The sequence below is a fragment of the Stigmatopora argus genome, chromosome 13, assembly GCF_051989625.1.
Source record: "Stigmatopora argus isolate UIUO_Sarg chromosome 13, RoL_Sarg_1.0, whole genome shotgun sequence".
NCBI lineage: Eukaryota > Metazoa > Chordata > Actinopteri > Syngnathiformes > Syngnathidae > Stigmatopora > Stigmatopora argus.
Window position 1 is genome coordinate 5,240,842 of NC_135399.1, and position 18,242 is coordinate 5,259,083.

Consider the following 18,242-nt stretch of genomic DNA (forward strand, 5'->3'; position numbering starts at 1 on the left):
ATTACTTGTTTGCCTATCGGGTGGGTCTTGTTGTGACGAATGTACTATGGAGGGACCATTTACGTCACGCCTGTGTTTACTTGCCTGACAAATCCATTGGCTGTCAGACGGACAGCACGCTAAATTAGCACTGTTACTTTGAAGCTCGCAATCAATTCGTGCCCACTGCACAGGGGATGCACTTGGCTTGTTTAAATTATAAAAGTCAAAGAAGACTTGGCTAGACTTTATCCAAATTTCTTTTTAAAAGTCTACCTGAAACCGCTCCGAGGGGGAGGGGGAGGGTTTTCAAAGTGTTGCGCCGATTGGGGCGCCCGATCGGGGACGAGAGATGGCGTGCTTGTTGGAGGCCCCTCTCCGCATCAGTGTGCTGTCTGTGAGTCTTAACTTTTATCGATTCAATCAGTAGTTTGCATTTCGGCTGTGTCCCCCTCTTTCTCGTCCTGTACTAACTGATAAAAACAATTGAGTGTGTAGTTGTCAAACTAAAACGCGGTTTGCCTGCTGTTAGCATAAAGGCTAAGTCAATGGCTCTGCAACATGTAGCTCTCTAGCGTTACGCCTACTGGAGCGGACACCAGAAAATGAGCACTCGTTTGTTCTATATTGTTCGCACGGACAGGCGGTGCCGGTCGGAAAACTCTGGTGCACTTTCACTGTGTGCTGTTCGGGCAAGTAAAACGAGCGCCACGAGCTGTCAGTGTCTCTCGTAAGGAGTTAGCGGCTAACCGCTACGAGTTACCACTACTACTGTTTCTTTTCACTAAGAAAGTGAACGCAAAAAAGAGTATTATTCCTTAAAGTATCACCCCACTTTGTGTTCTGTCTATAAACTATATTGATCCTAAGTTAGCAGGTGTCTGGTGGTCAAATGGGTAAACTCTCTGACCCTTGTTATGCATTATTTATTATGCATGGAAATAGGTATGAGTGATGTGTGGTCGTATTCGTTGTGCAAACGTTGCACTTGGCGCTATGACGACTGGCTCTTTCTGGATGTTCATTCATTCATTGCCCTCACAAGGGTCGTGTGGGGTACTGGAGCGTATCCCACCCAACTATGGGTACCAGGTGGGCGACGCCCTGAATTGGTGGTCAACCAATCGTTGGGCACAAGGAGACGACAATCATTCACGCTCACACTCGTACCCGGCCGCCCATTTCTGGATGTCACAGACAATAGCGAAACTTTCAGAGAAATGTCCATACCTGTTAACCGTGACCAATTGCTGCCCTTATGAATGATTGCAATTCCCATTATTAAGCGATAAAAAAACATACAAATGCAACACGGCACATTTACTCGTATAGGGCGCACTTAAAAGTCTAAAATTTTCTCCAAAGTAGACGGGGTGCCCAATCAGTATGCCCTAAATCAGGGGTGGGCAAACTATTCCACAAAGGGCCGCAGCAGGTGTGGGTTTTTATTCCAACCCATAAAGAGGACACCTTTCCACCAATCTGGTGTGACGACAAGCGCAATCAGTGGATTGCAGTCAAGTGCTTCTCGTTCTGCTGCAGAAATCTCTGAGGTGTCTGTGCTGGATCGGTTGGAACAAAAACCTGCACTCGCAGCGGCCCTCGAGGATCGGTTTGCCCACTAAAATCAAGATTCTGTAGATGTCGCTGTATGACGCTGACTGCTTGACTGTCTGGGTACATTGCTTGCGGATGGTGAAAAGGCGGACATGTGAAAGGGGAATGCGGGTACACATATCACGCTTAAAACATGACTATTAGCAGTCAACAATGACGTTTTTGTCTGCTACCAGTGACCGAGACGATCCAGATTAGAGCCGAAATGGGTAAAACGAGATCAGTTTTAAAAAAAAAAAACACGTAGTACTTAAAAAAAAAAAATGAAGAAAACGTACAAAAGTTGTTTTACGGCGTACACAATTTGAAATCAGCCAAAATGTTATAAAATACGGGAAAAACGTATAAGTTGACAGGTATGAATGTCACATACAGCCTCAGGGTGCATAACTACTAGACATTACAACTTTAAAAGCAGGGGTGGCCATCTTTAAAGGCCTTTGTAAAGCTATGAACAATAGGCTTGGAAGCCATGCCCACAAAAAATAAGTTCCCCCCCAAAAGACAAATACTCGGAATTGTACTCGTATCTCAAATTCCTTGTATGTCAGGGCACTCGTAAGTCAAGGTATTACTCACACTTATACCGAGAGGCAATTTAGAGTGTCCAGTCTGCCTACCATGCATGTCTTTGAAATGTGGGAGGAAACTGGAGTAACCAGAGAAAACCCACGCAGGGCCGGAGAACATGCAAACTCCACACAGGTGGACCGACCTGGATTTGAACCCAGGACCCCAGAGCTGTGAGACCAACGTGCTAACCACTAAATCCGCAGGGCCGCCTATCGGTCGATCACTACTTTTCAAATAAATGGCTCATGCCTTTGTAGTAAAATTGCTTTGACTAATTACAACCCCCCCAAATGCATGGTTAAACGTTTTAACAATCCATGTTTTTTTGTTGTACGGTAGGAAGTTACTGCCACGAGTCGACATTATGTGGACCGTCTGTTTGACCCCGACCCACAGAAAGTACTGCAGGGAGTCATGTAAGTTCATCTCACACCAAGAAATGGGTCAATTTAATCAAGACTGATTGGTTACCACATTATCCCTATGTATTATCTGATTATAAATCGCACTAGCCAATGAATGAATAATGAAAGGTGAAAAAAATATATACTATGTTGCGGTCAAATATAAAAAAAAATGATTTATCAGAAACAAAGAATAAAAATGTTAAATTAACATTAAAAAGCGAACAACAGACAAATTAGGCACCTGTTAACATTAACACTTTTTTGTATAACTATAGCCTAAAAAAACAGCACAACAAAGCAAGTTGTTGTCAGTCAGAATGGTTAAAAAAGATATAAGCCACAGGCCCACCCAAAGTACGAAAAAAAAGTGCGACTTATAGTCCGGAAAATACGGTATGTATTTATGTGAAAATATGTTGAGTAGTATTGCATGAATATGTTAGCACATCTCGTCCATGTCTTCTGTGAACAGGAAAATTCAAAGTAAAGGCAAATCTGCACAAACACTATTTTCATGCACTCATCTTTTTGTGTATTGTTTGACTCCACAGTGAAATGAAGAACGCCGTTATTGGCAACAATAAACAGAAAGCCAATTTGATCGTCCTGGGAGCTGTGCAAAGGTACGTAATTTTATTTCCACCTCTCCACCTGTCGTACAGTCCTTGATCCATCCATCCAGCTACTAGCATTCACGCTACTCCTACTACCACTACCTTTTGTTGTATGAATGGCAATAGTTGGGTTGATTGTACCTTGTGCCATGCAATTGAAAATCATTTTTTGTGATGCCATTTTAGAAAAAAGAAAAAGCATGTGCACACATCTGTTTCTCTCTCTCAGCTTTCTTCAGTGCCCATTTCTAAAACAAAAAAAATCATTGCTATTCCCTTAATTTTAACCCTGTGTAAGACTTAACACTTTTTAATGTCTCCTGCTTTACAGTCTTCCTATCGCGATTTCACTTATCGCAAATTCACTTCTTTGCGATTTTTTTGCCATTAAAAAAAATTGTAATTTTTTTTTAAAGTTCATAAAAATGTGAAAAAACACGTGGAAACTCATAATCAGAAGCCACTTTTGCTACAAGGACTCAGCACTAAACAACTAGAATTTATTTTAATTTTTTTGTTTAAGTTCATAAAATAATAAAATCCATGCTGAAACTTGTGAGCGGAAGCCCCTCTTGCTACTAGGACTCAGCACTGAAGAAAAAAAGGTAGTTATAATAGGGGTGACCCTACTTCGCAATTTTTCGATTATTGCGGCCATGTCTGGTCTACATTAACTGCGATATATAAGGAATTACTGCATTTGCTTTTGCTTGTTTTAGCAACTACAGTGATACCTCGACATACGAGCATTTCGAGATACGAGTACAATTTCGAGATACGAGAAAGCCAGGTGGCCAAGACATGAGAGGCTGTTTATCATTGTAGCGCACTGTCTTTTTTGCCGCATCTCTTACGTGTATAACAGATATCTACGAGCACTGGGCGGAGCGTTGCATTTTTTTCAGTGTTTTTTCCGTCACTCTGCGCGAATGCCGGAGCGATCGCTAATACGAGGAGTATAGTATATTACTTCTCGTTGGCTGCTCATAAGAACATCAGGGGCACTGGCTCTCTCCCAATGCAACTCCTCGTGTAATATCTCTGGTCGCAACTACCTATTTGTAATGTCTCTGCGAGGACTGGGCGGAGTGTTGCATTTTTTCAGTGTTTTTTCCCCCTTTAGCCTGTTAGCTCCCGTTAGCGGAGCGATCGCTAATTCAAGACTACTTCTCGTTGGCAAGTGGTCGTGCGTTATCCTATTGTGAGGACATTTGTGTGCATCATTTTTGGAATATTTTGAAGGGAATACAACAGCAAACAGCCCATCGATAGTAAACATGAGGTTGTAGGCGGGGCAAACAGCCAACTAGGAGAAGGTATAAAAATGTAAAACAAAATTAGAATTAAGTTTAGTATAAGGTTAGATTAAATTTATTTTTGAGTGTCTGCATCATAATCCAAGTTCATTTAAATTTGTTTGTTATATTACGATTCACCGGTGCAAAAAGCTCAAAGAGGTCTAACTTAGTCTAACGAGGTCTCCACTCGTTATCTGTATTAATAGCATCTGTTTTAACTCATTATCGGTATAAAAGACACCTGTCCACAACCTCAGTCTCTCACACTCCAAACTCCACTATGGCCAAGACCAAAGAACTGTCGAAGGTCAAAAGAGACAAAATTGTAGACCTGCACGAGGCTGGGAGGACTGAATCTGCATTAGGTAAAACACTTGGTGTAAAGAAATCAATTGTGGGAGCATTTATTAGAAAATGGAAGACATACAAGGCCACTGATAATCTCCCTCGATCTGGGGCTCCATGCAAGCTCTCACCCCGTGGCATCAAAATGATAACAAGAACGGTGAGCAAAAATCCCAGAGCCACACTGGGGAACACAGTGAATGACCTAAAGAGAGCTGGAACCACAGTAACAAAGGCTGCTATTAGTAACATAATGCACCGCCAGGGACTCAAATCCTGCACTGCCAGGCGTGTCACCCAGTCAAAGCCAGTACACATTGAGGCCCGTCTGCGGTTCGCTAGACAGCATTTGGAAGATCCAGAAGAGGACTGGGGGAATGTGTTATGGTCAGATGAAACCAAAATAAAACGTTTTGGTGCAAACACAGGTTCTCGTGTTTGGAGGAGAAAGAATACTGAATTGCATCCAAAGAACACCATACCCACTGTGAAGCATGGGTGTGGAAACAGCATGCTTTGGGGCTGTTTTCCTGCAAAGGGACCAGGACGACTGCTCTGGGCCAGGTATCGAGAGATTTTGAGTGAAAATCTCCTTCCATCAGCAAGGACATTGAAGAAGAGACGTGGCTGGGTCTTTCAGCATGACAATGATCCCAAACACACAGCCAGGGCAGCAAAGGAGTGGCTTCATAAGAAGCATTTCAAGGTCCTGGCCAGTCTCCAGATCTCAACCCCATAGAAAATCTGTGGAGGGAGTTGAAAGTCCGTGTTGCCCAACAACAGCCCCAAAACCGTACTGCTCTAGAGGAGATCTGCATGGCGGAATGGGCCAAAGTACCAGCAACAGTATGTGAAAAGCTTGTGAAGAGTTACAGAAAACATGTGGCCTCCATTATTGCCAACAAAGGGTACATAACAAAGTATTGAGATGAACTTTTGGTGTTGATCAAATACTTATTTACCACCATGATTTGCCAATAAATTGTGATTTTTGCAATGTGATTTTCACTTTTTTTCTTCCACTTTCTGTCTCTTATGGTTGAGGTTTACCCATGTTGACAATTACAGGCCTCCTTAATCTTTTCAAGTGGGATAACTTGCACAATTGGTGGTTGACTAAATACTTATTTGCCCCACTGTAAGTGGATAAGTGGATTTGTCTTATGTCCCTTTTACAGGTTACTGTACCTACTGCAGCAGAGCTCCTCCAGCCTGGAGCTAAGGACTGATTGCGCCGTAGTGTTGGGCAGCCTGGCCATGGGCACAGAGAATAATATCAAGTCCTTGGTGGACTGCCACATCATCCCTGCCCTTCTACAAGGTTAGCAGTGCACGCACGTACACATTGTTGGAGCAAAGTGTTGTATTCATCATAAGTAAACATATTATATATTGTATTATATGTATGTTGTTGCCTACAGGCCTCTTGTGTCCTGACCTGATTTTCATTGAGGCGTGTCTTCGTTGTCTCAGAACGGTCTTTATCAGTCCTGTCACTCCAGTGCAACTGCTCTACACTGTAGGCTCACTTCCTATAGTTTTTCTCTTGATCAAATACTCTCTCATCAAAAATGAAATTGGTGTGTTTGTGTTCCTACTAACTACAGGACCCCACTGTGATCCCTCATTTAATGTCTCTTCTGAGCCGGTCACATAGAACGCAGGAGTACACCACGCAGATCTTCTCCCACTGTTGTAAGGTATTTGCTGGTATTGCCTCACACAAAGACTGAGTACTCATGGCAGACATTTTTCGTTCATGTGTTTTTTTGTTTTCAGACTCTAGAGCACCAGACAGTTCTGTTTAACCATGGTGCTATTCAGAACATTGCCCCTTTGCTAATATCGCCTTCTAATAAGGTATGTGGCTGTCTTCTTTGAGGTGTTTATTATATTTGGGTTTGTTTAATTCAATGCTTGTGGATATTCTCATTTATTGGTGCCTTTTTTAATTCTCGAGTTTTTAAAGCAATCACAACTGCATTTCTTTTTTATTTTAACATTTCAATTTGACAATTCTATTATTCGGATTTAATTTTAGGCAGTGATAAGTGCAAACGTTTAATTTCCACTTGTATGTTTTTTCTAATATTTCAAATTAGCTGCGAGTAATGTCATTAACACACTTTTGATGAATGCCATACTGACACTAATCAGGCACATACAAACAAATGCAAAGCACAATTGTACACATCTGTTTTGTTCTTTCAGGTCCGTATGCAGGCTCTAAAATGTTTCTCAGTGCTGGCGTATGAGAACACTCAGGTTTCCATGACGCTGGTTAATGGTGAGTGACTTAGCCTGGAGTCCAACACAATTGAGCCAAATTTGAGCATTTTTCTCCTCCCTTGCTATCAAACTCACTAAAGGCCTGATTTGAATAATTATCTTTTAGTAATGGTAGTATTCTTTTCTCCAAAGCATGCACACAACACATGGCCTGAACATGAATTTATTTGAATCCCTTGTGCAGAGGCGGCTAGTATACATCTATATCTTTCATAAAAAAATGGGCAAAAAGATCATTTTACAGGTTTAAGTTTTTTTAGGACCGTGGATCGACTAAGAGAATTGCAATAACATTTTAAATACGGGTGTTTTTTGGGTCTATTGATCAAAATGTTCCTGGCCCCTGCATTATAAAATGTGGTTTTCATGATGCCAGTAGCTACTTTTGGATAGACCTCAAGGCCCGGTTACCCTTTGGAACATGTGAAATTATTTGATTTAGACCAGTGGTTCTTAACCTGGGTTCGGTGAGTCGGTCTCAGAGGTTCGGTGCAGCCTCTGTGTCAACCCACATCGACTCATCATGTCTATTCACAATAACATGCCCCACTTGACCATCACTGGCTGCAGATGATCATGTGACATTGCTTTGCCAATCAGTGATGCGAGGAATTTATATACCTTGAATTAAAAAAAAATCATATTTTATTTTACATTAAGATAGAGTTTGATGAATGCGCTTATAAAACTGATGGGGTTTGGTAGCTCCAACAAGGTGAAGAATCACTAATTTAGACATAATTGCCTGGCTTCGGTGCGGGAAGGCATGGGCTCAATTCCCGCTTGCGACCAGTCCAAGCTGCCATCTGCCTTTTGTCCGAAGACCTACCTAGGGTTGCAAGTCTTTTATGGTTTGCACTTAGCACTTACTGTATTTTTCCAAGCTTACCTAGCGCGCACACAATTTTATATTATGTTCATGATCAGTCACATTAATCCTATTGTTTCTTTTTATACTTGTCTTTGTTTTTTTTGTCATTAAACGAATACATTTTCTTAAATCTCGTGATATTACGTGTCACGATATCTCGTTGCGCCCGACTATCAAGATGTTTTTGTCTTGTGATTTTCTCTGCAAGAAGACTTATTTGCTTTGTAAAAGATCTGACTTATGGTAATTATACCTGATTGATATCTATGCTTGTACATTATTTAGTGTTACTGGTCAATACCGTATTGGCCTATGCGATGTACTGATCGTAATTGCGATTGAAATATGAGATGAAACAATAGAATTTCACGAAGCGACCTAAAGCTCATGTAATTGTTGGACACAAATGCGAAAGTAACTCATTGGGTTTTATCACACCTAAGAGAGGAAATGTTCTCTTCAATTACCTGACTTTAGAAAATAGGCTTAAACTTCATTCTTCTACTACTACTCTTTGTTCTTTCTATTTTCTGGCAGTCTGGATGCCTTGTGGCACCATGCTGCCTCTTACAGGTCAGTCTTGCTACTATGACAAACATTATGTGCGTCCTGTGTTGTGTTGGTTGTCTCGAGTACGCATATTTGCGGCACAACATTTATTCTTTAGAACATATCCTCAGTTATTTGCAGAAAAACTCAATCAAGAAACAATTATTCACTATTGTAGCTGTACTCAGACCAAAGCAATACCATTACTTTAGTGAGCTGTTTCTGGAGGTAGATGTTTTATTTTGACAAAATGCTAATCTTGTGGCATATTATTGAGATTATAATTAGTATAATATAATTAATTCCAGATATATACGCTATTTAGGGTCAAGCTCTGCTGAACACCGCAATAATCGGGGAACACTGTATACTCTAAAAGCAGTAAGCGCATCTACATTGATGTATGTGGTGTGCGTGTAGCTTGCTTTAGCCAGCACTCCTCACGTTGAGAAGGTTTTGTTTGTGCTTGCAGTTCTGGTAGACGGCGAGCTGCTATCTCAGGTATTTGTCCGAATGATGCAAAGGGATCAGCCCATTGAAATGCAACTAACGGCAGCCAAATGGTCAGTGGAGTGTAGTTGATGAAATGCCTCAGGTTGCCATGTTTTTGACAAATGTTCTTTTTTCTGCAGTCTCACGTACATGTGCCGCGCAGGCGCCATCAGGACAGATGACAGCTGCATTGTCCTAAAGGTGGATTTCATTTCTTGCTCGCCAATATGTTTTGAGATATGTTTTCCTTAATTTGCTGTGGGTGCAGACACTGCCGTGCCTCGTGCGCATGTGTAGCAAGGAGCACCTATTGGAAGAAAGGGTAGAGGGAGCTGAGACGTTGGCCTTCCTAATGGAGCCGGATGTGGAATTGCAGCGGATCGCCAGCACCACTGACCACCTGGTGGCCATGTTGGCCGACTACTTCAAGTACCCCAGCTCTGTGTCAGCCATCGCTGACATCAAGAGGGTGTGTTGGCATTGCTGTTGTTTTTGCCAGTATTTTAAAGGTTGCTTTTATTGAGTTTCTGTTTTTGTAGTTGGACCACGACCTGAAACACGCACATGAGCTCAGGCAAGCAGCATTCAAACTGTATGCTTCGCTGGGCTCCAATGACGAAGATATTCGCAAGAAGGTATGTCGTCCATACTTTGTTTCTGTGCTCAGGCCAAATTGCTTAAAGTATTACTGGTTTATCATCTGCTATCTTTGTGGCAGAAAATTTTATTTTGGTGGGTTGAAGACTTTCATTTCAATAAAATTAATCTTGAGGCATCTATATGCACGAACAAACTTTTTAAGGGGGTTTCAATTATTTGCAAATAAATCCTGTTCATAGATGGGTATTCCCCAACCACCAGGAATAGTGGAACACTACAATATGCAGCGTGTTGACATGCCTTTATTTCTTGTTTTTATCAAGATCACAGAGACTGAGAACATGATGGACAGGATAGTCAGCGGCCTATCAGAGTCCAGCATTAAAGTTCGCTTGGCGGCCGTCAGGTGAGAGCATTATTTAACTATTTTGCGCATCAGTGGCGGGCCGTCCATTTCACACCGAGGCTTCAGTAGTGCTCTGTCTGAATCAAACCAACCCTTTATAACTATTTTGTGACTATAAAACTTTAACTGCAGCTACAGCTGCGACACATACAAAAAACATCAATAATAATCTCATAAATGTGCAATATTATTTAGGAATATTGCCACATTCAAATATTTTTTAGGCCAGCAGAGAAGGCCTTGCAAGGCCCTGATGGCCCTGACGTCCCACCACAGGTGTGCTACATGGTACATTATACATAACCTTTAAAGTAAAGCACATAAAATACTCATCTTCTCATATACAGATGTCTTCATAGTCTTTCGCGGTCAGTACAGCAGCTGAGAACCAGCTTCCATGACCACGCTGTGTGGAAACCTCTTATGAAGGTTTGTTCAAGTTGTTTCATTTTAATGAATGAGAAAATTAAATATACAGTAATACCTTGACACACGAGTGTCCCAACTTACGAGAAATTTGAGATAGTTAATTTTTGCCTTGAGATACGAGACAGATTTGAGATACGACCAAACGAGATGATTCCCAATGCGGCCATCCAGCTGGCCGAGTATGCGAGAGGCTGCTTATCAGAACAGCACCGCTCTGTTTTTCTCGCCGCATCACCGGCTGTACAGGTTCCATTTTTTGCATTAATCAGTGCAAAATTAAGCGGTCCAAAGCAAGCCAGTGCAATGAAGGGCTAACCATCATTTCCAACATGCGCATTCCTAACGAGATGGAGAGCCTTCGCGGGAGATAGCGTGACCGAGTCGATAATCTGCGAAAAAGACAGCGGAATCTATATGTACTCGAAAGCAAAGTAAGCGTCTGAAAAAGACTCCAGCTGAAGCCTTCAAAGCAAGTCGTGGCTGGTTCCATAATTTTAAAGAACAAACTGGGATAGTACACCGGGTTGTCAGGCACGGGGGAGCGGCTAGTTCCGAGTCGAAAGCCGCAGCGGAATACATTAACACCTTTTCCTCGGATATAGCACAACAAAGCTACACCCGTTTAGGTGTGTGTGTATCGTAATCGAAGTTCATTTAAGTTAGATTTAAAGTTTATGTTATGTTACCAAATAAAAATGTTTTCCATTGTAATATAAATTTTTTTGGTGTTTTTTTTCAGAGGTTGGGAACGGATTAATTTGTATTTAGTTCTTTTCTATGGAAAAAAATTGATTTGAGATACGAGTAAATTGACATACGACCTCGGTCCCGGAAGCCATTAAGCTCATATCTCAAGGTATTACTGTAATATTCTTGCATTTATCCCCATTAGAGAATAGGAAAAATAAAATGAATTATATGATTCACTTGTGAATTTCATGATAAGTTCTTGTGGTGTGCTTGCTTTTCATGTAGCTTTTGCAAAATGCCCCTGATGAAGTCTTGGTTATGGCATCTTCCACACTATGCAATCTTCTGCTCGAGTTCTCACCTAGTAAAGAGGTAGACAAGCACATGCACACACACACACACACACATTGGCAAATTTCACTATGTATTTATTCAATAAGTGGACAGGAATGCCAAAACAAAAACAAATATTGTATCACATTTGAATAATTTATTTTGGTCATTTGACCCTGTGGTGGATAGTATACATGGAATTCTTAAGCTAATGTTGTGACTTGCCAATCTTAAAAAAAAATGTTATTTGAGTGCTACATATCCTTTAGAATCCTGCATTTAAGCAGGTTTGGATTAAGCTTGTTAATTTAACGTTTTAAGTAAAACTAATGACTAATTCCTTCAAAAAAATATTTTATTACAACGGTACTGTTTTAAGTACATACAACTTTTTCATGTTTAGTTAAATAAGGGTTCTACGTATGAAACAAAAAAAATAGGCAGTGTCATGTTTATTCAAATTTCAAAAGTTCTACTGCCTGACATTTTTCTCTGGAAGCAAAGTGTTGGCGTAAATTGTCAGTTACTCGTGTATATATTCTTTTTTTAAACCCAGGATGTAGCAGCAATGTAATAAAAAATAACTAAACTCAATGAAAAATCATTTGTTTGTAAAATAAATTGTCCCACTCAGAAGACATGTTTGGCTAGTGCAGTCTTTCCCAACCTTTTTTGAGCTGTGGCACACTTTTTGCATTGAAAAAAATCTCAAGGCACACTACCAGCCAGCTGACCTGTTACCTAGATAAACAATATAAAGTTCTTCTCATCAAGGTTTTATCACGAGGAATAAAAAAAAAAAAAAAAATATTCCAAAATCTAATTTTTCACACTCACCTAATGTCACCAAAAAGTTGGACGTCTGGACCCCAAACAACTTTCGCTTCTTCTTAATCCTCACAAGGGTCACGGGGGGTGCTGGAGACTATTCCAACTGACTTTGGGCACGAGGCAGGGGACACCCTTAATTGGTGGCCAGCGAATCGCGGGGCACAAGGAGACACAACAATTTAGGGGGCAATTTAGTGTCCAACCAGCCTACCTTGCATGTTTTTGGAATGTGGGAGAAAACCCGCACAGGCCCGGGGAGATCATGGCAAACTCCACACAGGTGGAGTGACCTGGATTCGAAACCAGGACCACAGTAAGGCCGACGCGCTAACCACTGATCCGCCGGGTCACTTGGATGAAACCAATATTCTGTAAACCATCTAGTTTTGTTCTAGTTAAATTAGTAAAATAGACAAAAGAGTGAGTTAAATTCACTTTTTTTCTGTCTGTGATCTGGGTTTGTGCATTGAATATGCATGTTTATGTGTGGCCTGCTTGTGTGTGCAGCCCATTCTTGAATCAGGCGTCATAGAACTGCTATGCAGTCTTACTCAAAGTGAGAGTCCTGCACTCCGGGTCAACGGAATTTGGGCCCTAATGGTGAGAAGTGTAACCCGGACACGCTTCCCCTTCAAATAAACTGACCCAGTTTTGTTTACTCTATGCATTGGTGTGTGCCTGTACTTGTGTACACAGAATATGGCCTTCCAGGCAGATCAGAAGGTAAAGGTGGAAATTGTTCAATGTTTGGGCACGGAGCAGCTCTTTCGTTTACTATCCGACCCTGACAGTAACGTGCTGATGAAGACTCTTGGTTTGCTGCGAAACCTCCTGTCAACACGCCCTGTGAGAACACACACGAGACCTTGCTACCTTCCCAGTGTTGTTTTTGGTACCCCTTTCAATTTTCGTCTTAGTTGTTTGGACAAAAATACATATTAGTCTGAGTCGTTGTTGTTATTTCAAAATGTGTAAGCCTTTGTCTAAATTTTCGTGACTGAATACTTAGAACGCTTTTGTCTAGTTTTATTTGGCAAATCTTTAAAATGTCGAATGTGATGACCAAACATGGTGAGGTTGCAGGCTGACTAATTCACTACACGTACAATAAGCAAATGTCATGCATTGTGAAAATATGAGAGAAACTAGTATTTTCCGTATCTTCAGATTCCGGTATTCACAGTACCTAAATAGGCCAAAAGTTTTGCTTTTTAATTTTTAAAACTGAGTGGATATTGAGTGTCAATTGAGTTCAAAGTAGTGCTGGCCGATATGGTGACATGTTGTGAAAACAATAGTAAATCTTCTCTCTTCATAATTTCCATCTATCGTTTATATTATGATTTATTGAGTATAGGCTGTGTGCAATCTGTGAACACAACTGAGCAGGTGGTAAAAATATGTCCTTATGTCCTCTGTAGTAACCTGCATATCCTCTGGCTAAAAATACAATCTTTTCATGGTTTCCAAAATCATAGTACTACTACCAATTTTATAATAGTATTTAAATTCGCATATGCATGTCAGAGATATCACCGTATACATTTATTTTGCACCATTATAGAGCGTTTCACATTTGAAAACAAATCCATCAGAATTGTTTAAGCACTTTTTTGTGTTTTTTTTTCCCCATCAGCACATCGATCAGATCATGAGCTCTCATGGCAAGCAAATCATGCAGGCCGTCACGCTCATTCTGGAAGCAGAGCACAGCGTGGAAGTCAAAGAACAGGTGAATAGAGCCTGAATTAGCCATGATTATAATGGGATACAATTTTTTAAAATCATATCTTTGACCAGACCCTGTGCATTCTCGCCAACATTGCCGACGGAAGCACGGCCAAGGAACTCATCATGACCAATGATGACATGCTACAAAAAATCAAATACTACATGGTAAGTCTTTTACGATTTTTTTTGTATTAAGAATGTTTTCAATGTTATACACCATGTCTACAACGGTGCATCATGTGAAGGAAACTGAGTGTCACTTCAAAGCGGAACATTTTTGGTCTAGCTGTGACCTTTTTCAGCTGACCTTAGCTTTGAATTTCAGTAATTAACTTTGCTACCATGCTGCAGCCACACGTAATAAGACCACAAATGAAGTCTCATATTTTGTTTTCTACCAACATGAAGTGTGGATTCTCAGAGGTGACAAACACAATTAAGAAGCATTAATTACTCTTGGCAAGAACATGGCAGTTGCTGGCAGCCAAATTCAGATGGTGGCTTGCAATTTTGATGGTGCTGCAAATGCATGGCAGCCGTTCAATGACACTGTTGCAGAATTAATTCTAATAAGTGTGAGTATTGCGGTGGCCACACTACGATGTCCCTGTACAAACTAGACATTGTTCAGGAAACTAACAGACTGGATTCAAATTTTACTTTGTGGTAATTTACCAATAGTACCTAGAAATTGATTCCACTGTAGAAGGAATTTTCAAATTTTTACTGCTTCAGCTCGCAAAATGCCACCCCCTCTAATCAACACGGACACCTGGGAAAGTACTATATAGTTGTATTGTAAACGGACCTAGGAGTGCCTTTTACCAGCTATATGGCTATACTATTTAAAAGGTTTGACATATTTCTCTAACCCGTAGGGTCACTCCAATGTGAAACTGCAGCTTGCAGCCACCTTCTGCATCTCTAACCTCATCTGGAATGAGGAAGATGGTAAAAACAGGGTTCAATCATTTTATTCATGCATCCATTCTCAGTGGGTTGGACACATGTGGTTACAAGGCAACAAACAACTTTATAACCAAAGTTAATATAAGAAAGTCATTATGGTTGATCTGTACATTTGCCATTTACAACAATTATGTTCTGATTTAGTTTGAATGGTTACGGGAATATTTTATCTTTATTATCCATATCAAATCAGTATATTTTCATAATGCGTTAGTGTTTGATTATATGCAACTGAAAATCAATCCTTTATTAAAAAGGAACATGGTGTCATTTTGGAAGTTATTTTTGCATGGCCAGATCTCGGAACTTTGATATTTTACACTTAATTTTTGGGTAGAAGGGGCAGTTGAAAAATTAAACCTCTTAACCTTTCAGTGGAAACAAATGACATCAATGGTAATTTTATCATTGTCTAGTTTGAGGAAATGTCTTAGATCTATTTGTTTTCAGGTTCTCAGGAGCGCCAGGACAAGCTAAGGGAAATGGGGTTTGTGGACATGTTGCACAAACTATCACAGGCCTGCGACGCCAACCTCAGCGACAGGTCAGGTCCTCAACTCGCCCCCAGGCTCTTATTTACAACTGTTTAGAACAAAAAGACAATTGTTGCGGTATTAATAAAAATCTGTTTTGAAAAATGTGTTAGATGAGAAAGGAAAATTTCAGTTACACGCATAGGACAACAAACGTGTGTACAATTATGTTCAGGTGTGGTACAGAAGAAGTTCAGCACTTTAAATCTATCAAGCAGAATGTACAGATATGATATGAAAAGAAATTCAGCAGTTCAATTCAATCAAACCAAAGCATCAGTAGGATACCAAAACAGCGCTAGCAGCTGTCGCTGATTCAGCCATTCGGCCAATGCAAATAGCACGCAGTTCCTCAGTCTCATCTGCCCGAGCAGCTGCCATAGCCTTAGCGGCTCTTCGCCGGCCACTTCTACGCTGAGCGCAAGTCTGACCAGCCCCATTAGCTGAAGTAGCCGAAGACTTTTTCTTACACCTGGGCATACGAACGTCCCTGTTTTCTGCTGGCCCCACAGCTGATATTGCCCCTGCTAAGTCCACACACTCAGTAATAGGCATCTGAGCATGGTCGGGGCTATGTAACCAGGATATAGATGCAGAATCTTGAGCTCCCGCTGAGGTAGAAGCCTCTGGGAAGATTGTGCTGCCATCTTGTTGCGCTTCAATTGTTTACGCTTTTCCCAATTCAATACAAAATGAGAACTCCTCTTTATTGGCATAATTGGTGAAAATGACGGTGCAAACATATGTAAAGTATGCAAAAAAGGAATGTATAATATATACAGAAGCAGGAGTATGCCTTTTAGGAATAAGTATGGAAAAGTGACGGTCAATTTCAAAAGAAAGGCTGATGAATTTTACCTATTTAAGCAATGTTTGGGTTTTATTTTTGGTAAAACATTGTAAACCAAAGTGAAAATAAATACTCACACAATAGTGGTATTGTTGCGTAGTTCATGCAACTAACTTAAACCACCACAAGAGAGCAGCAAGCTAACATATTTCAGGTCAGGCATATTCATCGATAATACTTGCAAATGCTCAAAGCTTGAGTTTACATACTTAGAGAAGGTAAAGAAATCCAATCACTCACCTAATAGGATTCGACAGCCATTTCTGGCCACCATAATGTCAACTCTCTACAATGCACGGTTTGGATCCGACAGCCGTTTCTGGCCACCATAATGTCAACTCTTTATGATGCATGGTTTGGATCCGACAGCCGTTTTTGGACACCATAATGTCAACTCTCTACGACGCAGGGTTTGGACAAAAGTAGCGTGAGAATGTTAACATAAAACATCCACCTATCCATAAATCACGCTTTATCTATTCCTGCTACCCGAAACACTTTTCCTGCCGTGACGGAAATACTCGGTGAGACACGATGGTGCTGGACGCGCTGACCCAAGACGCCTTTCCACGTCATTTACAAACGTCATTTTGGCAAGAAATTCCACCAACGAGTTTCCAGGTGCACACACACACATCCATCCGTACATCACGCTTTATAAGGATTAGAGAATAGATAAAGCGTGATCTATGGATGGGTGGATGTTTTATAACTCCCGTCACGATAGAAAAAAAAAGTGTTTCAGGAAGCACCTAGAAACTCGCTGGCGGACCAACCAGCTATGCGGTGCGTTTAGGGCACGTCATGTAAAAAGAACGATTCATACATCAACTCTGCAATCAGCTGTAATAAAGGTTGAGTTGACACACACAAGGTGAAGAAATTCAATCATCGTCCATTAGGATCCGGCAGCCATTTCTGGCCACCATAAGAAATTTCAACCCTCTACGTTGCACGGTTTGGACAAACGTAGCGAGAGAATCTTAACTTACACTCACACACCCATAAATCACGCTTTATAAGGATTATAGACAAAACAAACTGAATAAATTTACTCTGGTGTCCCTACAGGGCCAAGGTGGCCATGCAGCAGTACCTGGCATGAACACAAGCACCCATCGGGGAGGACGTTTGCTGTTATTGTCTGAACAGCTGAGACTTTTTGAGTTGCACAAAGACACCTTTTTTCAAATGGTATTTTTCCAGTTTACCTTGACGGTTTGGAGACTCACTATTTTTTGTGAAGCTCGGAGGTTTTTGGTGTGACAATTATCCTGTCATGGACTCCACTTGTTGAATAAACTGGATGACAAGATTTTCCTCTTGTTGTTATTTTTACATGATTATAGAAGAAGGTGCTTTGCTTCTTTTTCCTCAAGACAAAAGGACACTAAGAGGGGAACCACACAAAATCAGCTATTTTCAAATGTGGATGTTTTCATTCTTGTGTATAGATACCTCATAAATCTATATAAATATGAGCATATAAATATATCTATTTTTTGAATGTTATTCCTCTGTCTTCCCGTCATTTCATGTAGGTGTTCCAATTGAAGCCATTGTTTTGCCACACTCGGCACTGTTGCCCTCCTGTTTGTGTCTGTGTTAAAGCAATTCGACAAACCCAATTTTTGTGCAAATTACAAGAAAATACTCTGAGAAAAGCCCACCTGTGTGGATAATAAGTTGGACAAAGTCAGCATATGTTGTCTTCTCCCTTACTTGGTCTTTCCCATACATTTCTGATACTCTGAATGTTCTCACTAAAAATATATGCAGTCCCTACAAAGCAGTTCATACGTTCATTGTTCTTCCTATAAGTCGAAGTCCATGGAT

General features: G+C 40.7%; 1 protein-coding gene across 2 annotated transcripts; it reads left to right on the forward strand.

Moving 5' to 3' along the window:
• The first annotated feature begins 69 nt into the window (after nucleotides 1–69).
• Nucleotides 70–17,918, forward strand: armc8 (armadillo repeat containing 8). Of its 2 annotated transcripts, XM_077616432.1 has the most exons (22): nucleotides 71–376; nucleotides 2,509–2,585; nucleotides 3,128–3,199; nucleotides 6,012–6,154; nucleotides 6,255–6,352; nucleotides 6,441–6,533; nucleotides 6,613–6,693; nucleotides 7,045–7,120; nucleotides 9,015–9,105; nucleotides 9,175–9,235; nucleotides 9,303–9,503; nucleotides 9,574–9,669; nucleotides 9,958–10,040; nucleotides 10,388–10,469; nucleotides 11,445–11,531; nucleotides 12,831–12,923; nucleotides 13,020–13,169; nucleotides 13,960–14,055; nucleotides 14,124–14,219; nucleotides 14,933–15,005; nucleotides 15,474–15,567; nucleotides 17,478–17,918. In XM_077616432.1, exons 1-22 carry the CDS (start codon nucleotides 332–334, stop codon nucleotides 17,509–17,511), a joined length of 2,022 nt encoding a protein of 673 aa, XP_077472558.1. In that variant the 5' UTR covers nucleotides 71–331; the 3' UTR covers nucleotides 17,512–17,918. The 2 variants fall into 2 exon arrangements, with proteins under 2 accessions (XP_077472559.1, XP_077472558.1); XM_077616433.1 differs by lacking the exons at nucleotides 12,831–12,923; nucleotides 13,020–13,169 and having other exon boundaries at nucleotides 70–376.
• The last annotated feature ends 324 nt before the right edge of the window (nucleotides 17,919–18,242 follow it).